This window comes from Hirundo rustica (assembly GCF_015227805.2).
Source record: "Hirundo rustica isolate bHirRus1 chromosome 22 unlocalized genomic scaffold, bHirRus1.pri.v3 SUPER_22_unloc_1, whole genome shotgun sequence".
In the NCBI taxonomy this organism is placed as follows: domain Eukaryota; kingdom Metazoa; phylum Chordata; class Aves; order Passeriformes; family Hirundinidae; genus Hirundo; species Hirundo rustica.
This window is the reverse complement of record NW_026690184.1, coordinates 40,511-64,456: the sequence shown is the minus strand read 5'-3', so window position 1 is coordinate 64,456 and position 23,946 is coordinate 40,511. Positions and strand designations below refer to the sequence as shown.

Here is a 23,946-nt window from a genome sequence, read left to right as displayed (position 1 = left end):
CCTTCCCTTCCCTTCCCTTCCCTTCCCTTCCCTTCCCTTCCCTTCCCTTCCCTTCCCTTCCCTTCCCTTCCCTTCCCTTCCCTTCCCTTCCCTTCCCTTCCCTTCCCTTCCCTTCCCTCTCCACACTGGAGTCTCCAAGGATTTTCCTTCCCTTCCCACTTCCCTGTTATTTTTCCTGAGCTCCACCGGGAAAAGGAGCCAACTTCCCTGCTCCCATCCCGGCACCGACCCCACGAATCCGGGATCCGGCACAAACTCGGAGACGCCGGGAAGCAAGGAACAGCTCCGGGTCGTTCCCGGCCTCGTTCCCAGCGGATTCCACCACCCCCGCCTCCTGCCAAGGCTTTTTCGGGAGCTCTCCAGGTGCAGATCCGAGTTCACGCCTGTTCCCGGGAACGTCGCACCTTCCAGAGGTGTTGGGATGGTTGGGTGTTAATTAACGCCTCCTGTTAATTAACGCCTTCCTGTTTATTCCTGGAAACGTTCCCGTCGTTCATCCCAGGAAAACCAGCGGCTGGGGGGATTCCCAGCGGGAGGAAAGGGTTGTCCCTGTCTGCCCCTCATCCCGGGAATCCAGGGGGATTGCTGGAATTGCGGCGGCTGGGCGCGGAGTGCGGATTCTCCCTGGGGTTTCACCCGTGGGAGGAGATTCCTGGGCCTTGGAGCACATAGATCCCAACGGGATCACCCACCCAGGAGTTATGGATCCATCCCAGGGGTTATGGATCCATCCCAGGGGTTACAGATCCATCCCAGAGGTTATGGATCCATCCCAGGGGTTATGGATCCATCCCAGGGGTTATGGATCCATCCCAGGGGTTATGGATCCATCCCAGGGGTTTTGGATCCATCCCAGGGGCTGTGAATGTATCCCAATGTTACAGATCCATCCCAGTGTTACGGATGTATCCCAGGGGTTGTGGATCCATCCCTGGGGTTACGGATCCATCCCAGGGTTATGGATGTGTCCCAGGGGTTTTGGATCCATCCCAGGGGTTATGGATCCTACCCAGGGGTTTTGGATCCTTCCCAGGGGTTACGGATCCATCCCAGAGGTTATGGATCCATCCCAGGGGTTATGGATCCATCCCAGAGGTTATGGATCCATCCCAGGGGTTATGGATCCATCCCAGGGGTTACAGATCCATCCCAGGGGTTTTGGATCCATCCCAGATGTTGTGGATCCATCCCAGGGCTTATTCCCAGCTCCATTCCCCACCAAAGACCCTCCACTGACTTTTCCTGCTCTCTCCCCTCTTTCCCTCCCCGTTCCCGCCCCTGGAGCAGCTCAGATCCCTCATCCTCCAGGAGCTCCCTCTGCTCCCTGTCCAATAAATCCCGGGAAAGAGGAGCCCGGCCTGACCCCAATCCAGCTCTCCGGAGCCGCATTCCCATGATTTACAAGCGGAATAAATCAATGGAACTCCGCAGCTCCAGCTGCCCCGCCCCGGCCCTCCCGGATCCATCCATCACCTCCAACACCTCTGGAGCTTTGGGAAGCGGCAAAAGTCCGGGAGTGAGACAACACAGGGAGAAAAACGCGGAAAAAAAGCCTTCAAATCGGGAAGGAATTTGGCAAATCCTGAGATTTTTCCACCAAAAACCCAACTTCCCAACGCGGGGAATCTCCCGGGGGGAAAGGAGGGGTTAAAAATCCCTGGAAGAAAGAGGGGGGGATTTGTGGGGATAAAAATAAAACCTGGGATATTTTTGCCCTTCCCTTTCCCTCCGAGGTTTCTGGGAGCACCATTCGCTCCGGAGCAGCCGCCGCTCCCGGATCCGCGTCCCTCCTCGCGGGGGGGATTATGCAAATCCAGCTCCCGGGAAAAGTGGGTTAATCCAATATTACCGAGTGGAAAAGGGAAGGAAAAACCCGCTGGAGATGGCGGAGCCAGCAGGAAAAAAAAAAAAATAAAACAAAATCCCTCCCTACAGAAGTCGGGAAGACGAAGCCGATTCCAAGGCGGAATTTCGGGTTCGGGGCAGGTTTGGGGTTTTATCCCCAAAATATTTTATTCCCAAAAAGCCCAGCACTTAGGGATCCATCCTATTAAATTATAGGATGGATTACAGGGAAATCCATCTGGGATTCCATGGAAATGTTCCCGTGCCCACGGCACATTCCAGCAGCCGGATTTGCGCCCGTCCTTTCCCTGTCTGCAAACCTGGGAATGGGGAAGAGCGTCAGGGAAGGGCAGCTCCTTGTTCGGGGAGCAGGAATACCAGGGGAAATCCAAGGAAAAATGTTCCCAGCTGCTCCATCTCATGCCACCGGAGCCACTCGCCCTCCCTTTGCCTCCTCCAGGAGTTTTCCCTGGAAAACCTCAGGTTTTCTTGGATGAAACAATTTGTGGCTGGCAGATTATCCCGAATTTCCCCGGAAAAAGGTCAGGATTGCTGAAGCTGAGGCTGGATCAAGGCTTGGGAATGATGATCCAGGGGCAACTCTAGGCTCCAAATCCTTCCTTTCCCAAATAAAGCCAGGCTTCAAATTCCCCTTTCCCAAATAAAACCGGGCTCCAAAACCTTCCTTTCCCAAATAAAGCCAGGTTCCAAATCTCTCCTTTCCCAAATAAAACCAGGATCCAGATCCCTTTTCCAAATGAAACCAGGCTTCAAATTCCCCTTTCCCAAATAAAACCAAGCTCCAAATCCTTCCTTTCCCAAATAAAACCAAGATCCAACTCCTTCCTTTCCCAGATGAAATTGGCCACAAAATTCCTCTTTCCCAAATAAACCCAGGCTCCAAATCTCCCCTTTCCCAAATAAAACCAGGCTTCAAAATCCCCTTTCCCAAATAAACCCAGGATCCTAATCCCTCCTTTCCCAGATGAAACTGGCCACAAAATTCCCTTTTCCCAAATAAAACCAGGCTCCAAATCCCCCCTTTCCCAAATAAAACCAGGATCCAAATTCTTCCATTCCCAAATAAAACCAGGATCCAACTCCTTCCTTTCCCAGAAGAAATTTGCCACAAAATTCCTCTTTCCCAAATAAAACCAGGCTCCAAATCCTTCCCTTCCCAAATAAAATCAACATCCAAATGCCCCTTTCCCAAATAAACCCAGGATCCTAATCCCTCCTTTCCCAGATGAAACTGGCCACAAAATCCCCTTTTCCCAAATAAAACCAGGCTCCAAATGCCCCCTTTCCCAAATAAAACCAGGATCCAAATCTCTCCTTTCCCAAATAAAACCAGGATCCAACTCCTTCCTTTCCCAGAAGAAATTTGCCACAAAATTCCTCTTTCCCAAACAAAACCAGGCTCCAAATCCTTCCTTTCCCAAATAAAATCAACATCCAAATGCCCCTTTCCCAAATAAAACCAGGAGCTTCCCTCCTGTCCCGCATCCCAAATTCCCAGAGAATTTTGGGAACAGGGAAAGTTATTTTTGAACAACTCCACACGAAGGGCCCCCCCCCCCAAGCTTCTCCCCACGCCCCGGATATCCCAGATTTTTTATCCCCATTCCTCCTTTTTCCCCATCATTTCCCACCCACCAAGCTCTTCGGCAGAGCTGCCGCTTCCAAACCCGGAGTCGAGCCATCCCTAAATCCACCCAAAACACCCGGAAAAACACCTGGAAAAAACAATCCCGAGCCATCCCTAAATCCACCCAAAACACCCGGAAAAACACCTGGAAAAAACCGATCCCGAACCCTCCCCACGTCTCTCCCAGCCGCGGCTGCCCTCCCTCCTCCCTGGAATCGATATTCCCATCAGCCGGAGCTCCTCCGGCTTTTCCCGGCCTCATCCGGCCTCCGCCTGCTCTTCCCGAGGCTGCGCCTTCCCGTTCCCATTCCCGAGGTCCCGGAGCTCACCCGGTACCAGACGATCTCCCGCATTTTCCCGTCGGTTTTGAAGTTGCATTTGAGGGTGACGGCGTCTCCCACCACCACCGGCGGCAGCGGCTCGATGCTGACCGTCAGATAACCTGGAAAAGCGGGAAAAGAGGCAGGGAAAGAGGGATGAGCCCCGGGGGAGCTTGGAGAAAGGGGGTTAAGTGGCTGATTCCAGGGAATTTTAGGGATTATCCGTGGTGGGAAAGCCCGGAAAAGGGATGGGTTTCGGCCACCCTCGATATTCCCCAAAATGGGATAAATTGAAGGGAATCCGTCCTGAATTTGGGAAAATCCCAGCGGACACCATTCCCAAACCGAATTCCCATCCTTCCTGCGGAGCCGCTGGCCTTGCCTCGGGCTCCGTCATCTCTGTGCTTCCAGAAAACTTCCCAAAGTCCTCATTCCCGACGGGAATGGGTCCAGCAGCTTCCCCAGAGGATGCACAGTCCCCACCCAGCGGTTTTCCAGCTCCTTCCCGTTCTCCTCACAGATTCCAGATCCAGCCTCACTCCAGAGGGAAAAATCAGACCCCGGGCACCTCCATCCATCCCTTTTCTCCCTCTTTTCCCTAGATTTGTTGGGAAATCGGGAGCGGGGAGCATCCGGGGGGGGGGGCAGCAGGGCAGGGAATTGCATTCCTGGATAATTTTCCTGCCTTCCCTGCGGCTGTTGGGAATGGACGGATTGACAGACCGGCAAATCCCAGACTTTCCTCAGCACCCTTCCCTGTTCGGCACCCAGAAATTCCAAAAAAAATTCCAAATTCCCTTCTTTTTTTTTTTTTTTTTTTTTTTTTTTTTTTAAATCACTCCCCACACCAGGTGGGAAAACAGACGGTAAAAATCCCAGGAACCGGGAGCAGGTTTGGAATCCGGGCTGGGAATCCTTCGGAAATCCAGAGATTCCTTTGTGGAAGAAGGTGAATTCCCGGGATTTTTTTTTTTTTTTCTTTTCCAGTGCCTCCCAGGCAGTGATCCGAGGCTCGGCATTCCTTGTAAAACAACTCGGAGGCGTTTGTGCCATAAATCCCAGGCACGACCTGCGGGAGAACACGCTCCGGGAACACGTGCCGCCTGCGGCAGCAGGGCAGCGTGGCCCGGAATATTGAACACCGGGAAAAAAAACCTGGAAAATCCCGTTCTGTGCTGCTTTTTTGGGGGGGGGGGGGGCTGGGGGAACAGCCAGGAAATACGGGGGGCAAAAAAAAAAAAGTGGATTTTTTGGGAATGTTTGGGGGCAGGGCTGAGGGTTAAATCCCTTTTCAGCCCCCAGGAGATTCTTGGAATGAGGGGATTTTGACGTCGCATCCCGGAATCCCGGTTTTCCTCACTGGGAGCGCCCCGAATCCTGGCCAACATTCCCAGCCCGGCCTCTCCCTGCCTGTGCCGGGGTTTATTTTTCTTCCCAAAGCGGGGATTAAATCCCTGCGATGGCCAAGGCTGCTCCAGGGCCCCTTGGATTCGGGGATGGAAAAGGCAGGAACGGGAGGAGGAGGAGGAGGGAGGGAGGGAGGGAGGGAGGGCATCCGAGGTCTCTCCGGCTGCCCCGATTCCCCTGGCTCGGCTTTTGACATTTCGGAACGCCGGGATGAGCAACAGGCGGGTGGGGGGTGGATGAGCAAATCCTTGGCGGGCGCGGCGGGATCCAGCCCCAAGGAATTGGGGATGGAGCCTGGGCGGGTGCGTGCGGAAAAGCTCTGCCTTTCCCATGGAGCCTCCGGGCGGGAGCGCGGCCCCCGCCCGCCCCCGGATCAACCGGAGATTAAAGGGAGCAGGGAGGGAACCGGCAAAGCTGGAGCAAAGGTTGGATTTTTCCCTCCAGGGGGTCACAGAGCGGCATTTCCAGAGGTTTTCCATCCCTCTTCCCATTCCCTTCCAGACCTGCGCACTTCCGTGGGAAATTGGACAATCCCCATCCCAGTCCAGAGCAAAGATTGGATTTTCCCCCTGGTCCTTGGGATACAGGATTTCCCAATGCAGCATTCCCAGAGGTTTTCCATCCCTCTTCCCATTCCCTTCCAGACCTGCGCACTTCCGTGGGAAATGGGACAATCCCCATCCCAGTCCAGAGCAAAGATTGGATTTTCCCCCTGTCCATGGGATCCAGGAGTTCCCAATGCAGCATTCCCAGAGGTTTTCCATCCCTCTTCCCATTCCCTTCCAGACTCGTGCGCTTCCGTGGGAAATTGGACAATCCCTATCCCAGTCCAGAGCAAAGATTGGATTTTCCCCCTGGTCCTTGGGATCCAGGAGTTCCCAGCTCAGCATTTCCAGATGTTTTCCATCCCTCTTCCCATTCCCTTCCAGACTCGTGCGCTTCCGTGGGAAATTGGACAATCCCTATCCCAGTCCAGAGCAAAGATTGGATTTTGTCTCTGGTGCATGGGATCCAGGAGTTCCCAGCCCAGCGTTTCCAGAGATTTTCCACCCCTCTTCCCACGTTATTCCCTTCCATCCCCTTCCCAGCCCAGCTGGAGCAATGATTGGATTTTCCCTCCTGCTCAGGAGTTGTGGAGATCCAGGAATTCCCAGCTCATAAGAGCAGCATTTCCAGAGGTTTTCCATCCCTCTTCCCATTCCCTTCCAGACCTGCGCACTTCCGTGGGAAATGGGACAACCCCCATCCCAGTCCAGAGCAAAGATTGGATTTTCCCCCTGTCCATGGGATCCAGGAGTTCCCAATGCAGCATTTCCAGAGGTTTTCCATCCCTCTTCCCATTCCCTTCCAGACTCGTGCGCTTCCGTGGGAAATTGGACAATCCCTATCCCAGTCCAGAGCAAAGATTGGATTTTGTCTCTGGTGCATGGGATCCAGGAGTTCCCAGCTCAGCATTTCCAGAGATTTTCCACCCCTCTTCCCACGTTATTCCCTTCCATCCCCTTCCCAGCCCAGCTGGAGCAATGATTGGATTTTCCCTCCTGCTCAGGAGTTGTGGAGATCCAGGAATTCCCAGCTCATAAGAGCAGCATTTCCAGAGGTTTTCCATCCCTCTTCCCATTCCCTTCCAGACTCGAGTGCTTCCGTGGGAAATGGGACAATCCCCATCCCAGTCCAGAACAAAGATTGGATTTTTCCTCTGGTCCTTGGGATCCAGGAGTTCCCAGCTCAGCATTTCCAGATGTTTTCCACTCCTCTTCCCACGTTATTCCCTTCCAGACCCGTGCACTTCCACGGGAAGAGGAACCATCCCCATCCCAGTCCAGAACAAAGATTGGATTTTCCCCCTGTCCATGGGATCCAGGAGTTCCCAGCTCAGCATTTCCAGGTATTTTCCAGCCCTCTTCCCACGATATTTCCTCCCAGGCCTGTGCACTTCCATGGGAAATGGGACAATCCTCGTCCTTGTCCAGCTGCAGCGGGAGTTGGATTTTCCCTCTCGTCCTTGGGATCCAGGAGTTCCCAGCTCAGCATTTCCAGATGTTTTCCATCCCTTTTCCCACGTTATTCCCTTCCACACCTGTGCACTTCCATGGGAAGAGGATCCATCCCCATCCCAGTCCAGAGTGAAAACTGGATATTCCCCCTGTCCATGGGATCCAGGAGTTCCCAATGCAGCATTTCCAGATGTTTTCCATGCCTCTTCCCACACTATTCCCTTCCAGACCTGCGCACTTCCACAGGAAATGGAACAACCCCATCCCAGTCCAGAACAAAGATTGGATTTTCCCTCTCGTCCTTGGGATCCAGGAGTTCCCAGCTCAGCATTTCCAGATATTTTCCACTCCTCTTCCCACGTTATTCCCTTCCAGACCCGTGCACTTCCATGGGAAGAGGAACCATCCTCATCCCAGTCCAGAACAAAGATTGGATTTTCCCCCTGTCCATGGGATCCAGGGGTTCCCAGCTCAGCATTTCCATGTGTTTTCCACTCTTCTTCCCACGTTATTCCCTTCCAAACCCGTGCTCTTCCATGGGAAGGTGATCCATCCCCATCCCAATCCAGCCAAGGTTTTTTGTGGAGTTTGGACCATTCCCTGGTTTTTTTGTGGATTTTTAAATTCAAAAAAACCCCAAAGTTTGGGGCAGCCCCAGCCAGTCCCATGCAGCAAATCCATCCATCCAAGCATTTTTCCAAGGAAATCCCCCTCCAAACCCATCCCTGACCTGCATCTTCTGGGTGGCCAAAAAAAACCCAAAATGGGAATTTTCCCTCTCTCTGCTCCTTCCATGTGCTGGAAAACCACTCGGAGCTGGCATCGGGAGCAGCTTCCACCCCTATTCCTGGGAATTCTGGTTTGTCTGGGCCTTAAATCCAAACTTTTGGTCCCTAAAAACAGCAGGGTGGAACCACGGGATGCTCCTGAGCTTTTCCCGCATGGAAAAGACAAAGCTCCGGGATTTATCGCTCCGGTGCCGTGGGATGAGGATCCCACGGAGAGCTGATGCCGGATCCCCGGCTGGGCCTGGAAAGGGGCAGGAATGGGGAAAAAATCCAAACGCTCCCGGAGCATCCCCGCTCAAATCCAGAGCGAAACCATCCCAGAAAGTTGTGGAAAAGAAGGAGAGAAGAGGGAGAGGGAAGCAGATGCCGAGTCCCCACAGGAGCCGGCCAAGGATGGGCGGAGGGGAGGGGGGAAAAAGCGGGAAGACAAAGCCAGGAGCTGGAAAACAAAGCAGGAATCCAGATGGAGCCGTCCGGACCCCACTGCTCGGCTGCGGCTGACGTGCGAATCCCATCCCTCATCCTCCCCTTTCCCTGCGCTTCCCGACGGGGGAATAACGGCTCCGGAGCCTCCCTCGGATCCCGCAGGGGGGGATTTTATTTTTTTTTCTTTTGGATTTGCTGAGGAGAACAAAGCGGCGGTGACGGGAACGGCCGGGTGGGAAGAACTCTCCCGAAAAGGCTCCAGAGGAGGAGCCCATCCCAAATTTCCGTCATCCCCGGCGTTATCGGCATCCCTTTGATCGGCGTCCCCTTCCCAGCCGAGCTCCGCGTCCCCTTCTGCTCTTTTCAATCCCAGGTTTTCCAGAGAAAGCCGGGCCGGGCCTCCTCCCGGATCGGATTCATCCCTCTGGAAATTCATCCCTCTGATTAGATGGCAGCCCTGGGGAGCAGGGGATATTTTTTGCCGGCGGTCGCTGGGAATTCTGGCGCCGTCCGGTTTAAGGGGGATTTAAAAAAAGAAAAAAGGAAAAAAAGGGAAAAGGGAAGGGGGAGGAGGAGGAGAGGGGGAAGGGAGGGATAAAGGGAATATCCTTTGGAATCGGGAGCGAGGCGTTCACAAAGGAGAACGTCGGCACCAGCGCCGTGCTTCCAATTACGGAGGAGCTCCCAGGGGTGAGGCAGGAATTGCTCCAGCCCTGGAAGCGCGGGATGCTGGACAAAAAAAGTCCCAATTCCAGCTTTTTCCAGCTTTCCGTGGGGATTTGTACCCGCAAACACTCCCTGGGAATGGCCAGGGACGGAGCAAGAGTGGCTGGAATCCCTCGGAGGCTCCCGGGGAGGAAGGGAGGGAATGGAACGGGTGGGAATGTCCCAAGGAAAAGGCCTTGGAGCGATGGAGCCTTCCAAGGAATCCCAGAACCACAGGGAGTCCCTTCCACGTGGAACGGGTGGGAATGTCCCAAGGAAAAGGCCTGGAAGCGATGGAGCCTTCCAAGGAATCCCAGCACCACAGGGAGTCCCTTCCACACTTTTCCCAGGTGCCAGACTCCTTCCAGCCCAGGATGGAAATCCAAGATTTATTTACGGAGCTCACTCCCACTCCCGGATTCCTCATCTCCCAGTGCTCCCCCAAAATCTGTCTTCAAACCGACGGAATTCTGGAACTGGATTGGGAGGGATTTTAAGGCTCATCCCATTCCATGGGCAGGGACTCCTCCCACTATCCCAGGTTGCTCCAAGCTTGGAAAAATCCCGGGATTGGGCAGCCCCAGCTGAGGATGGATTTTCCCCCTCTCCGTGTCCCCGAAGTCCAACCCGTCCCCATCCTCTCAGGAATTGTCCTTGGAAGCAGCAGCAGCAGATCTGAGCGGAGCAGGAGCTCGGGATGGAGCCGGGGGAGGGAATTCTTGGGATCCATCCCCCTCTGGAATGTCCCCAGCATCCTCCAGGAGCCGGTGACAACACGAACACCTCATCGCTTTAATTAGCCCGTGATTAATGGGGCTTATCCGTAATTCCCTCCCATTCCTCCGCCTCCCTTTTCCAAGACGAGATGAGATGGGATGGGAAAACCGGGAAAACAAGCACCAGCACTCCCTTAACCAGCGGATATCCCGCAATTCCCAGGATTTCGGGAGAGCAGGAGACGTTTTGCCCCTTCAGGTGCGATCTAAGGGGGAAAAATCTGGGATTTTTCACTCCTGCAAACTCCGGACCGGAAGGGCGCGGGATGTCCGTGGAAGGGCGAAGGGAAGAACCGAAGGCAACTTTGCAACATCTTATCCATGAAAAATTCAGCAGCTCCAGTTGTTCCTGGGAACGCAGCAAATTCCCGGCTCCGGCCATGCCTTATTTATGACATTCCAGGACAATTCACAGCTGGAATATGACATTGCCTCTTCTTGTCAACCCGGGAAGGCTCCGAGGGTGAAGAATTCCCAGCCGGCACCATCCGGAGCTCTGGAATTCTGCTGAACCCAGGAGCTTTTCCTCCCGGAAAAGCTGCTCCAAGGTTTTGGTTTTTTATTTAAACGGGAATAAGCGTTTAACACCAGCCAGGGAATGGGATGTGACAGCCGGAGTCGGCACCCCTCTTCCAAGGAAAATGGGCCTTTGGGAAGCGGGAAAAAATGGATTGGGGGGAGCCTTGGGATGAGTTTTCCCTTGGATATTCAGCTTTGATTCCCGAAAATCCACCAGCTCAATGCCAGCGGGCTTTAACCTCCCCAGCCCCTCCGCTGCCTTCCCAAAAGTCATCCTGGCTTTTGGAAAACAGGCGCATTCCCTAAAATAAACCCGGGAAAGCTGGCGTCACCCCCGGGCGAGGAGGAGCCCGGCTGGCAGGGAGCGAATGGCATTAATCCCGGGAAAAATGGGATATTAGCGGGCCGAGCAGGCAATTAAGAGCCAGTAATTAAAATTCCTCTTCCCCTCACAAACATCTCATTAGGCGCCGCTTCCCTCCCTCATTTCCATGAGTGGGAGGGAACGATTCCGCAGCTGGATCTGGAATTATCCCTTAGGGGCAGCTGCTGGAACAAACCGGCTCCCAGATTTTTTAGGGATGGGGATAAAATGCTTGGAATGAGCAGGGGCGGTGTGTCCATCCTGTGCTTTGGGTCCGGATTTTCTCCAATTAACGGCGCTTGGAACCCGCTGGATCCCATGGATGCATCCCGAGCCTCGTTAGCTGTCCGTGGTGGGAATCGATGGTTCGGATGGATCCTTGGGATGGATCCCTGGGATGGATCCATGGATTCAGCGCTGCCCCTTTGGCCTCTGGGCACCTTTGAAATGAAGATGAAGTGAGGGAATCACTCCACGTTGGGAACAGCCGGGAGCTGCTTCCGGTCTCATTCCGGGGGCAAAGCGTGTCGGAATTACGGAACGGCGGAATTTTATTGGACCAGGTCGGATCCATCCCTGGAAGCGCCCAAGGTCTGGTTGGAGTTGGAGAGAGCTGGGGAAGTGGGAGGTGTCCCATTCCATGTCAGGGAATGGGATGGGATTGAAGGTCCCTCCGATCCGACCCGTTCCGTGATTCCCTGGTTTTATAAAACATGGATAAAACCAGTCCCCACACCCAGCTTCCAAGGATTTCAACACCTCAATTGAGATGGAATTTCTGTCCACCTCCCCTTTTTCCCTTGAATCCCAGATCCCTCCCAAGAAAAATATCCCGTAGAAAATAAATCCCAAAATACCCCCGAGTTCAAAGGAAAAGGATTCATTCCCGATTTGCTCCGTGCTGTGATTCCCAGTGTCCTTGTGTCCTTGGGAACCATCTCCAACACCACCTGAGGGCTTCCCAAGGATCCATCCTTATGGATCTTCGGGAAAAATCCATTTTTGGAACGGTTTTCTCCTCACGACAAGCTCCAGAGTCACTTTTATCTTCTGGAGGGGTGGGATTGGCTCCTATCGGCTCCGAGATTCCAGTGGAATCTCCGGAGGCGGCGGAGAAATGAGGGATGAGCTCCAAACGGATCCTGCCGGCTCCAAAACGTTCCAAACATTCCGGCTCCTTGGGATTTTCATCCCCATCGGCACAGCCTCAGCACCACAAAGGATTTCGGATGGAAAGGGAGAATTTGAGAACTTCCGGGAGTGGAAAAGCCACGGGAAATTTGGGAATTTGGGAGCCTCCCGCTGCTGCCGTGTCCCATCTCTCCAATTCCAACCTCCGTCCTCTTTCCATCTCCGCCTTTCCCTGCCCCGTTTCCTTCCCACAGCGACTCCGGCCCAGCTCTCTCCACGCCCCATAAATCCCAGGAAAACTCCGGCGTTTCCCAGCTCTGCCGCACGCCTCCCCACAAACAAATCCGGGTGGGATTGAGCCGTCGGAATCAGCTTGGGCACGGGCTGGAATAAATCCTCGGACGTCTTCATCCGGCTTTTTTCCAAGCTCCTCGGAGCTGTTCCGGCTCACTGGAGCACGGGATGAGGGAGCCGTTCCCGGCTTGGCTCCGGCTCGCGGCGTCGATTCCGTGCTTGTTCGACATCTCCGGCGCAAATCCGCAGGGAATGCAGCGTTCCAGGAAAAAGACGGATGTTTGGAGAAAAAAAAACCAAAACATGGCAGCTTTGTCTGGAGGCCCCGCTACAAATTCCCAGAATGGCCTTGGAATCGCGGCTTGGATGTTCAGGGGGTCCCTCATCCTAAAAATCCAGGGATTTCCTGGATACTCGGAGGTGTAATTCCACGGTGGATTTAAGGGCTGCATCCCGAGAGCCAAATCCGGTGGCTACAAAATCAGGGATGCGGGAAAAGTGAGGATTTCAGGATGGATGCAGGAAAAGGGAGGATTTCAGGATGGATGCGGGAAAAGTGAGGATTTCAGGATGGATGCAGGAAAAGTGAGGATTTCAGGATGGATGCAGGAAAAGTGAGGATTTCAGGATGGATGCAGGAAAAGTGAGGATTTCAGGATGGATGCAGGAAAAGTGAGGATTTCAGGGTGAATGCAGGGAAAAACGGGGTTGGAGGGAAGCGACACCCACCAGAAAATCAGGATCGGTTGGATTTGGGATGTCCTTGGGATAGATGGAACGAAAGCAAGGATGCTGGAAAAGTGAGGATATGGGGGGTGAACACAAGGAAAACAGGATTGGAGGGAAGCAACATGCATCGGAAAACCAGGATCAGTTGGATTTTGGGAAGAATTTCCCTGGGATGGATGGGAATTAATGGATGGGAATTATCTTCTGTTCGGGACAAAATTCCAACACCCCCAGAACCCGAACCACCCCGGAAGAGAATCCCTCTCCATGAAAATGAGAAGGGAAGGATCCAAGACCCTTCCAAGGCTCGGGAAACCCTTCCCAATCCCGAAACTCCTTAAATCAACCCCGTCAAGGCACAGCCGGCGCAGAAAAAGATGGATTTTCCCAGCCCACGCCGCTTATCACCGGGAACGCGGTGGCCGCGTTGATATTCCCGGTGATTTATTGGATTTTTATCCCCCTGCCCGCACAGCCCTGGGAATGCAGGGCCGTAAATTACACATGGAATATTTATCACCGGATGGGAAGGATGTTTAGGAGCGTTTACCAAAGCGCAGGGAAGTTTTATTTATAACTTTTCCCCCTCCTCTTTCTGCTTCCAACGTTTCCATAAAGTCCCTCGGCCTCCCGGCGGCACTGGAAGAGGGGGGGGAAATATTTTATCACCACATCTTCATCCCACTGATATTCCCGTAAAATAAAACGTTGGAGCTCCCGCAGCAGCTCAGAGCGGTGGCTCGGGATGGGTTGGTGGGATTTCGGGAAGAGCACAAAGTGGGTGGGTGGCTTTGGATTTTGGGAAGAGCTTGGAAGGGAGCGTGGGCTTGGAATTGCAGGAAGAGTTTGGGATGGGTCATTGGGCTGGAATTTCAGGAAGAGTTTGGGATGGGTCATTGGGCTGGAATTTCAGGAAGAGTTTGGGATGGGTCATTGGGCTTGGAATTTCAGGAAGAGTTTGGGATGGGTCATTGGGTTGGAATTTCAGGAAGAGTTTGGGATGGGTCATTGGGTTGGAGATTGGGAAGAGCTTGGAAGGGATTGTGGGCTTGGAATTTCAGGAAGAGTTTGGGATGGGTCATTGGGTTGGAATTTCAGGAAGAGCTCCTGGTGGGTCATCGGGTTGGGATTTGGGGTAGAGCTTGGGATGGGTCATTGGTTTGGATTTTGGGAAAAGCTTGGGATGGGTCATTGGGTTGAGATTTTGGGAAGAGCTTGGGATGGATTTTTGGGTTGTAATTTCCGGAAGAGCTCCTGGTGGGTCATTGAGTTGGGATTTTGGGAAAAGCTTGGGAAGGGTCATTGGGCTGGAATTTCAGGAAGAGCTTTGGATGGGTTGTCGGTTTGGGATTTTGGGAAGAGATCCTGGTGGGTCATTGGGCTGGAATTTCAGGAAGAGCTTTGGATGGGTTGTCGGTTTGGGATTTTGGGAAGAGCTCCTGGTGGGTCATTGGGTTGGGATTTTAGGAAGAGACAGATCTTCCTTGTCATCATTCTGCTGTTATTCCTCCTGTTCCTTTAACCCCCTTCTCCTCATTATCTAAGCATTTTCCCAGATTTCTCATTTTGTTCGGATCATTTTGAGCGCTTTCCAAATCCGAAACCATTCCTCGTCCCCGGAAAGGTGGGAAGGTGAATCCGGCAGAGCCACACCCCCTCAAACACCCGGCTCCGTCCCTAATTTGGAGCGATGGCTCCGCCGGCACCTCGTGGCCTCTTCCCAGATGTCGGAGCAGCTGCCGGAGACGAAAATTCCGCAGGGTCGGGTTGGGCCTGAGACGCCTCGTTTGACAAAGGGAGGTGGCGCCCTCCATTTGCATATATGCAAATTGAAAACATGCAAATCAAAGCTCCGGCTGCCAATCAAACCCACCCCAAGCTAATTAAGGCAGAATCCCCGGATTTTATTCCCATTCCAACGGGTGAAGCCGACGGATTTTCGGCCAAACCAAAGGGGAGGCGCCACCTCTCATCCCGAATTTTCCCTTTTCCCAGGAAATGAACCCGGTTCCTGCAGGATTTCCCGCTCTCCCGTGGGTTTCCTCCGCACCAGCTGGGTTTTCCTCAGAGTTCTCCACCTGGAAGTGATTCCACCCCCAGTCTGGGCTGCAGGGCGGGAATTCTCTCCTGCTGATAAATCCCAGCAGGGAATTCCTTCCTCCTTTTTCCAGCAGATCCCGATGAAACCCAGGAACTGCAAAAAAATCCCAGTTTTTTCCCTTCTTTCCCCCCATTTTTTCCAGCTCGCCCCACCCGCCCCACGGGCCGCTCTCCAATCCATTTCCACGGATTTTCATCTTTCTCCAGCAAATCCCAAACCCACCGGACGGGGAATTTTCCTACAATCCCAATTTTTGCCAAGCAGGAGCCACCACCGACCGCCAAATCCAACGGAATGCTTCCGGAACGGCTCAACATTCCCTAAAATCCTTCCAACAGAGCATTGTGCCTCCTCAGCACCTGGATTAACCTGGATTAACGCTCCAAGCCGGAATGTCCAGGTGTCCCAGGGCTAAAAATTCCCCCCCCCACTTCCTCCACGCTCCACTTTTCCCTGATTTTTAATCAAGCAGCTCCACGGAAAACACGGGATGTGACCTCCGTATGCAGATGCGGAATTAATCCCGAATTAAGTGCGGCAGGAGAAGGAGAGGCCGTATCCTAATCCCGCGCTGAAAAAGATCGGAAATGGGATTTTTTTTTTTTCCCCGCGCCCGCAAATTCCCGTTCCTCCTTTTCCAGCGGCTCAGCTCTGCATCCTGCCAAGGAAGAGATTCCCTTGCCAGCCGGATGCTCCTGGAGTTTCCCAGGAAGCCGCACCCTGCCCCTGGGGCGCCGGGATTATGGAAAACCTCACTCGGGATAAAGGATTTTATCCCCAGCCTGCGGCGCCGCACCAAATCCACCCCAGAAACGCAATTCCAGAGTGAAAAAGGGAATTGTTGCACCCGGTGCTCCTTTTTGGAGCGCCAAAACCGGAGCTGAGGGGTCGGAAAATCAGGGAAAAATATCCCAAACCCCTGGCAGGGCTCCATCGGTGGCTCGGGATCTGAGGATTTTCCCTCTGTTCCAGCTCCGTCGGGATGAGGATGATGGCACCAGCAGCCAGTTCTGGGAAGCCACGGCTCAGGGTGTTAATCCTGGCTGGAGTTAATCCCAGCGGGAATAATTAACGGAGCGGGACACAGCTGGGAGCTGCTCCCAATCCCTGGAATGCTAAAGGCTTCAGTGTGCATCCCAACACAAAACATTCCATGATTCCAGGTCTTTCCATGCCTCAGTTTCCCCACTCGGGAAGGGGGAAGCAAGGCCTTTTCCAGCTTATCTGAGATCCAGGAAAATCCCATCCCGGAGTTATCAGCAAGGTGTTACTAGAGATCCCAAAATTCCCATCCTGGAATAACAGCAAGGGGATATTGGAGATCCCAGAAAAACCCATCCAGGAATAACTGTAAGGGATTATTGGAGATCCCAAAAAATCCTGAAGTGACAGCAAGGGGATACTGGAGATCCCAAAAAAGTCCCACCCTGGAATAACAGCAAGTGGATATTGGAGATCCCAAAAAATCCTGGTGTAACAATAAGGGGGTTTTGGAGATCCCAAAATTCCCATCCTGGAATAACATCAAGGGGATATTGGAGATCCCAAAAAATCCTGAAGTGACAGCAAGGGGTTTTCGGAGATCCCAAAAAAATCCTGGTGTAACAAAAAGGGAGTTTTGGAGATCCCAAAAAATCCTATCCTGGAATAACCGCAAGGGGATATTGGAGATCCCAGAATATCCCACCCTGGAATAACTGTAAGGGATTATTGGAGATCCCCCAAAAATACTGGAGTAACTGCAAGGGTTATGGGAGATCCCCAAAAAAATCTTGGAGTAGCAACAAGGAGTTATTGGAGATCCCAAAAAATCCTGAAGTAACAGCAAGGGGTTATTGGAGATCCCAAAAAATCCCATCCTGGAATAACAGCAGGGGGTTATCAGAGGTTCTCCTGCTCCCAAAAATAATCCCAGGAAGGAATTTTCCCACCCCAAACTCCCCAGTCCTCCATAAAACTCCTCTCTTCCCAGCTTTAGCGGGACACCCACCGGCTTGGGATGGGGGGAAAAAAAAGAGGGAAAATCATTAATTCCATTCGGGAAACCCTGAGGGGTTGGGTTTGGAAGCCCCCGTTGGGTTTCCCACCAATTCCAAGCAGGTTTTCCCAAGCCCAGGTGGCCCTGGAGAAGGGGTGAGCCTGACCTGGATGATGAATTCCCTGATTTATTTCTCCGCTTGCAGGGAATCCAATTATCCCGGATTTTTGATTGGTGACAAACGAGGAGCCATCGATCCCGCCGCTCCCTCCCAGCCGTCGGCTCCGCTCCTTCCATCGATTCCCGCGCGGAGGAACCGGGGATGGATCATTGTTATTGATTTTTTTGGGATTTTTCCCTCTGAACTCCCCCTCCAGGGGCAGGGAAAATAATCCCAGCCCACCCAGGAATCCCAGGAGCTCCAGGATCCACTTGGGGGTTTTTTTGGAATTCCGAGGGCGATGTGACGCTTTTTCCCAAAAAAAAAAAAAAAAAAGGACCTGGGGAGAGTCTGGGGCACCTGGATCAGCCCAAAACAGTCCTGGATCCACTGGAAAATGTTCCAGAGGTTTGGAAGGAAGGAAGGAAGGAAGGAAGGAAGGAAGGAAGGAAGGAAGGAAGGAAGGAAGGAAGGAAGGAAGGAAGGAAGGAAGGAAGGAAGGAAGGAAGGAAGGAAGGAAGGAAGGAAGGAAGGAAGGAAGGAAGGAAGGAAGGAGGGAGGGAGGGAGGGAGGGAGGGAGGGAGGGAGGGAGGGTTGGATTTTTGGGATAGACTCCTCCAGACCCTCCATGGCAACAGCCAGAATTCCTGCCAGGATTTCCAGTTCTGGGATTCAGCCCTGGCCTGGAGATTCTTCTTCCAGGCACAGGGACGAGGGGAAGCTGCATCCCAAACTCTCCCTTATCCCTTGGGACGGCCGTGATCCCGTCCCTCAGGATCTCCCAGATCCAATCTCAACCAACTCTGCCTTTCCCATCCCAAATTCCCTCATCCCTTGGGACAGCCATGATCCCATTCCTCAGGATCTCCCTGGTCCAGGTCACATCCAGCTCTGCCTTTCCCGTCCTCTCCAGCCCCATTCCCTGGACAAAGCAGGATTGTGATCGCCGCTCCCTCTCCTCCGGATCCACACTCCGTGATTGATAATCCCTCTGCCTTCCCGGTAATTCCGTGTCCCTAATGGGATTAACGGATATCTCCCTCCTCCAGCCCTGATTCCAGCACTTATTCCCGACACTTCCCCGCTCCCACGGGGAGGATACACGGGGCTCTTCCCTTAATCCCAATCCATCTCCACGGGGCTGTTCCCTTAATCCCAATCCATCTCCATGGGCTGTTCCCTTAATCCTGATCCATCTCCATGGGGCTGTTCCCTTAATCCCAATCCATCTCCATGGGGTGTTCCCTTAATCCTGATCCATCTCCATGGGGCTGTTCCCTTAATCCCAATCCATCTCCACAGGCTCTTCCCTTAATCCCGATCCATCTCCACGGGCTGTTCCCTTAATCCCGATCCATCTCCATTCCAAAGGGAAATCCCTGCTCATTAACACCTTTCCCTCTCCCAGCACTTCCAGAGCTGTCCCATTATCCATGTTCGGTTTTCCCACTGATCCCAAAGGCTGATGGAGCCAAATCCCGGCCCTGATTCCCCCTTTAGCTCCTCTCGTGGAATGTTGGCATTTTGGGGGAACTTTTCCCTCAAATCCCACATTCCAGGCATTCTCCCACCCCTGCCTTGATCATCCTGAGATGGAGCAAAGCCGGAAAATCGGGAGGAGATTTTTCCATGGCTCCACATGTCAGTTTTCCCAAATCCATCCCTATTCCTGCATCCATCCCTATTCCTGCTGCAAAACTCTCATCCCAAAGCCTGCCAGGACACAGATCATCCCCAGACAAACCAAAATTCCCATTTTTCATCCCAAATTTCCCTCCTCTTCCTGAATACCCCGGCCAACCCAAGGAGCGGGATTGGGAATAACGGCGGCAGCCAGACCTTGGAAAAGAGGGAAAAACGCCCGGCGGAGCCTCAGATCCATTGGATGTGCCGGGAGGCTCCGCGTTAATAAAACATAACCAAGCGTGGGATCATCCAATATTCCATTAATTCAGTGCTCCCGGGAGGGCGGGAAGAGGCGCCGGGAATGCGGGAGGCTTTCCTGATCACCGGGGCGGAGAGGAGCGCCCAGGAGGTTAAACAGCTGGAAAAGCTCTCCATTCCCATTCCCATTCCCATTCCTGTTCCCATTTTCCAGGCTGGGAGTGCTCTCCTTTCCCATTCCCAGCCAGATCTCCAGGCTGGAAGTGCCCTTCATTCCCATTCCCATTCAAATTCGCATTCCCATTCCTGTTCCCATTCCCATTCCTGTTTTCCAGGCTGGGAGTGCTCTCCTTTCCCATTCCCAGCCAGTTTTCCAGGCTGGAAGTGCCTCCCATTCTCATTCTTATTCTCATTCTCATTCCCATTTGAATTCCCATTCCCATTCCCATTCCCATTTTCCAGGCTAGGAGCGCTCTCCTTTCCCATTCCCAGACAATTTTTCAGGCTGGAATTGCCCTTCATTCCCATTCCCTTTCACCAGGCTGGAAATGCTCTCGTTCCCATTCCCATTCCCATTCCCTTTCACCAGGCTGGAAGTTCTCTCTGTTCCTGTTCCCATTCCCGTTCCCATTCCCATTCCCATTCCCATTCCCATTCCCACTCTTTCCTCCTTCCTCCTTCCTCCTGAGCTAAAATCATTCCAATCAAATCCTTTCCGCCCAAAAACTCTGGGATTTTTTTTGCCTCCCGTTTTTTTCTCTCCCAGCGGGAAGCACGGAGCAGATCCGGAGCGCGATCCATGCAAACCAAGAGCGGCGGGAGCATCCCGACCATCCCGTTGCCCGAATCCTCTCTCTCCCGCCACGGAATCTCCCAGATTTTTCCTCCCCTAAATAAAAACAACCCATCCCATCCCATCCCATGGATCCCATCCCATCCCATCCCATCCCATCCCATCCCATCCCATCCCAAGGAATTTGGGAACCACTTCCTGGAGCTCCTCTCGCCTCCCACACCCTGCGCTTATTACGGAGGAAATTCGGGAGGAATCCAAACGATCTCCACTCCTCAAAAAGCGCTTCCCTACGGAAAAAAAAGCCGGAATAACACAGGGAGACGCAAACAGAACTTCAAAAGAGTCACCAGGAGCTGGCGTTTGTGGAAAACAGCTCATTATCAGATTCCGGAGGGAATGACTCCGAGTGGAGCCGGAGGGTTTTCCATGCAGGATGGGCTCTCTGGGAGCCTTGCTCCTGGCGGGAATTGCGTCCTTTGGATCTTTTCTTGGAACGGGATCTGCCCGTTGCCTGGGGCTTTTCCAGCAGCAGATCCAGCCTCGTATCCCGCATGGAAAATCCTATTCCCCAGTGGATCCAGTGATGGATGTTATCCGTCCATCCATCCATCCATCCATCCATCCATCCATCCATCCATCCATCCATCCCTCCTCCATGGAAAATCCCATTCCTCAGTGGATCCAGTATTATCCATCCATCCATCCCTCCATCCATCCGTCCATCCCTCCCCCATGGAAAATCCCGCTCCCCAGCAGATCCAATGTTTCCATCCCCCATGGAAAATCCCGCTCCCCAGCAGCTCCCTGGGAATATTTTTGGGATCCGTGGCCTTTCCCAGCTCCCCAGCCCTCCCACTCCTCTCCGAGTCACGGGATGCTCCCTCAACCCAACTTCCCTGGGTTTATTTTTAGGAGGAAAGCCAGGAATGCAGCCAAATTCCACCCCCGGTTCTCGGGATGCTCCCGGAGCTGAGGAGGGGGGAATGGCAGAGCCCGGGCACGTGGATCCCGTGTTCCCGTGTGGATCCCGTGTTCCCGTGTGGATCCCTTGTTCCCATGTGGATCCCGTGTTCCCATGTGGATACCGTGTTCCCATGTGGATACCGTGCTCCCACATTGACCCCATGATCCCATGAGGATCCAGTGCTCCTACATGGATCCTGGGTTCACACATGGATCCTGGGTTCCCACATGGATCCTGGGTTCCAATGAGGATCCCGGGTTCCCCCATGGATCCTGGGTTCCAATGAGGAGCCTGTGTTTCCCTGTGGATCCCAGGTTCCCCCAGGGATCCCGGGTTCCCACATGGATCCTGGGTTCCTGGGTTCTCACATGGATCCAGAGTTCCCACATGGATCCTGTATTCCCATGTGGATCCCGAGTTCCCACATGGATTTCATGTTCCTACATGGATCCTGAGTTCCCACATGAATCTCATGTTCCCACATGGATCCTGTGTTCCCACACGGATCCCAAGTTCCCACATGGATACCATGTTCCCACATGGATCCTGGGTTCCCACATGGATCACCTGTTCCCACATGGATCCTGTGTTCCCACATGGATCCCAAGTTCCCACATGGATCCAGGTTCCCACATGGATCCCGAGTTCCCACATTAAGTGCGGCTCCATCCACAGGGAACGGGAGCGGCTGGGCCTAAAACAGGAGGAAGATTCTCCATGGAGCAGTGGGAGGATCCCAGATCCGGGTCCAGGAATCCAGGCCTGGAATCCTCCAAAGCCTTGGAGCTGAAGCCTTGGAACGCTCTCTCCAGAGGGGCACTGCTGCACTGGGAATTCCGATCCCATCAAAATCCCTTCCCGGGAAATTCCCATCCAATCCATGGGGTTTTTCCAAAGGAAAGAAGCAGCCACGGAGAACTTGGGATGAGGAAGGGGAAGATCTCCACGAGACACTCGCAGGGAGTTCATCTGCATCCCCCTGATCCCAAACCTGGGCGGATTTTGCTGGAATTCGCTGAGCCGGATCCTTTGTGTCCCTCTCCTGCTGTCCCAGCCTCTCCAGGAAGAGCTGGAGATTCCCAGATCCATGCCAGGATATCCCACGGTGACAACCACTGGACAAAAGTGTCCCGTCCGTCACTTCCCTCTTTTCCAGCTCCCAGCTCCGGGAGCAAATCCCGCCTTGGGAACAGCCCGGCACGAGCCAGAGCAACGTTCTACCCGTAAATCCAGGATTATCCATGGAATCCATCCCAAAACAGAAGCATTTCCATGGATGGGAAGCAGATCCCTCATCACCCTTCATCCCACCCATCCCTCTGATCCCAAACTCCCCCCACGGAGCCTCTCCCTGGATCCAGCCCTTCCCTGGGGCCACAGATCCTTGGGAAAGGAGCAAAGAGGTGGAAAAGCAGGAGATGCATCCCAAAGGAAGGATGGGATGGAATCCATGGGATGGGATGGGATGGGATGGGATGGGATGGGATGGGATGGGATGGGATGGGATGGGATCCATGGGATGGGATGGGATGGGATGGGATGGGATGGGATGGGATGGGATGGGATGGGATGGGATCCATGGGATGGGATCCATGGGATGGGATCCATGGGATGAGATGGGATCCATGGGATGGGATCCATGGGATGGGTGGGGTGGGATGGGATGGGATCCATGGGATGGGATGGGATGGGATGGTATTCATGGGATGGGATGGGATGGTATCCATGGGATGGGATGGGATGGGATCCATGGGATGGGATGGGATGGGATCCATGGGATGGGATCCATGGGATGGGATCCATGGGATGGGATGGGATGGGATGGGATCCATGGGATGGGATGGGATGGGATCCATGGGATGGGATGGGATGGGATCCATGGGATGGGATCCATGGGATGGGATGGGATGGGATGGGATGGGATCCATGGGATGGGATCCATGGGATGGGATGGGATGGGATGGGATCCATGGGATGGGATGGGATGGGATCCATGGGATCCATGGGATGGGATCCACGGGATGGGATTCATGGGATGGGATCCATGGGATGGGATGGGATATTCCTGCTCCTGCTTTCCCTGTCCCAGCCGGATCGGAAGAGGCTCCAGGATTTATCCCCGAGCACAGGGAGGTGGAGAGCAGCTTTTAATCCCCTCTACCTGGAGAATATCAACCAAGGAATCATAGGAATGGGAAATTATTCCAGAGGTTTGGGCAGGAGACAAACAACTTCCCTGCCTCCCCTGTTCCAGGCGGGATTTTCCAGACCGAGAAGCGCTTCCGACACCGGAGGAGCCAAAATCTGCGGCCTGGAGGCCGGGAAGGGCTCGGTGGAGCCACATTCCCACCTCCATTCCCTCCAGCGGGAATTCCTGGGCCTTTCCCCAACCTCCTCGGAGCCGAATCCAAGCCGGGAGTGGGAACCAGGCACCTTCCGTGATCCAGAGGCTTTGGAGAGCTCCCCGCTCCCTAATCTGATAAAATCAACAATTCCAAAGAGGCAACAGCAGCCGCGGGTTGTTATCCCTGCCTTTGGAATCCGCCCGCCCTTGGCGTTCCCGCCGGATCACGAACCGACAACAAGCCCGCGACTGACGACGGGGTTATTTTGGGAAAAGGGGGGGGAAAAAATAAAATAAAATAGAGGGGAAAATTGGGAAGCAGGGAACGGAATGGGAGCGCCAGCCAGGAGTTGGGAATGAGCCCGGCAGCGCCGCCGGGAGCAAACAAAAGGGCGCGGAGAGCAGCTGGATCGGGAATGATTCCAGCCCCATCCGTCAGCTGCATCCCTCCCGCCGGGAATGAGCACGGCCGGAGCTGCATCCCAAAATTCGGGATGCGGGGGCTCCTTCCCTTCTCCCGCCTCTCTGCGGGGTCCGAGCACAGAGCCGGATGCGGCCGGAGGCGAGGATTTGCCTGGGGAATTTGGGGGAAAATCCCAAAAAAATCCCGTCACTGGGAGTTGAGAGGGGGTGATGCTGCTTCATTCCCTCCCACCTGTTCCAGGTGGGAATTTGTGCCCATTCCCGGGAATCCAGGGTGAGCTCCCAGCTCCATTCCCTGTGGAGCTTTTCCCGCTGCAAGCGCTGCCGGAGCCTCGGGAGGATCCTTG

At 53.8% G+C, this 23,946-nt stretch overlaps 1 protein-coding gene across 1 annotated transcript in view; it reads right to left on the bottom strand.

Moving 5' to 3' along the window:
- IGSF21 (immunoglobin superfamily member 21) overlaps window positions 1-23,946 on the bottom strand; it is a 61,749-nt gene that overhangs the window by 27,715 nt on the left and 10,088 nt on the right. Inside the window, exons 4-5 of the mRNA XM_058424275.1 lie at window positions 4,804-4,882; window positions 3,823-3,935 (exon numbers count right to left, since the gene is read on the bottom strand). Of these exons, the coding sequence (XP_058280258.1) occupies window positions 3,823-3,935; window positions 4,804-4,882 (192 nt within the window). The remainder of the gene's footprint in view (window positions 1-3,822; window positions 3,936-4,803; window positions 4,883-23,946) is intronic.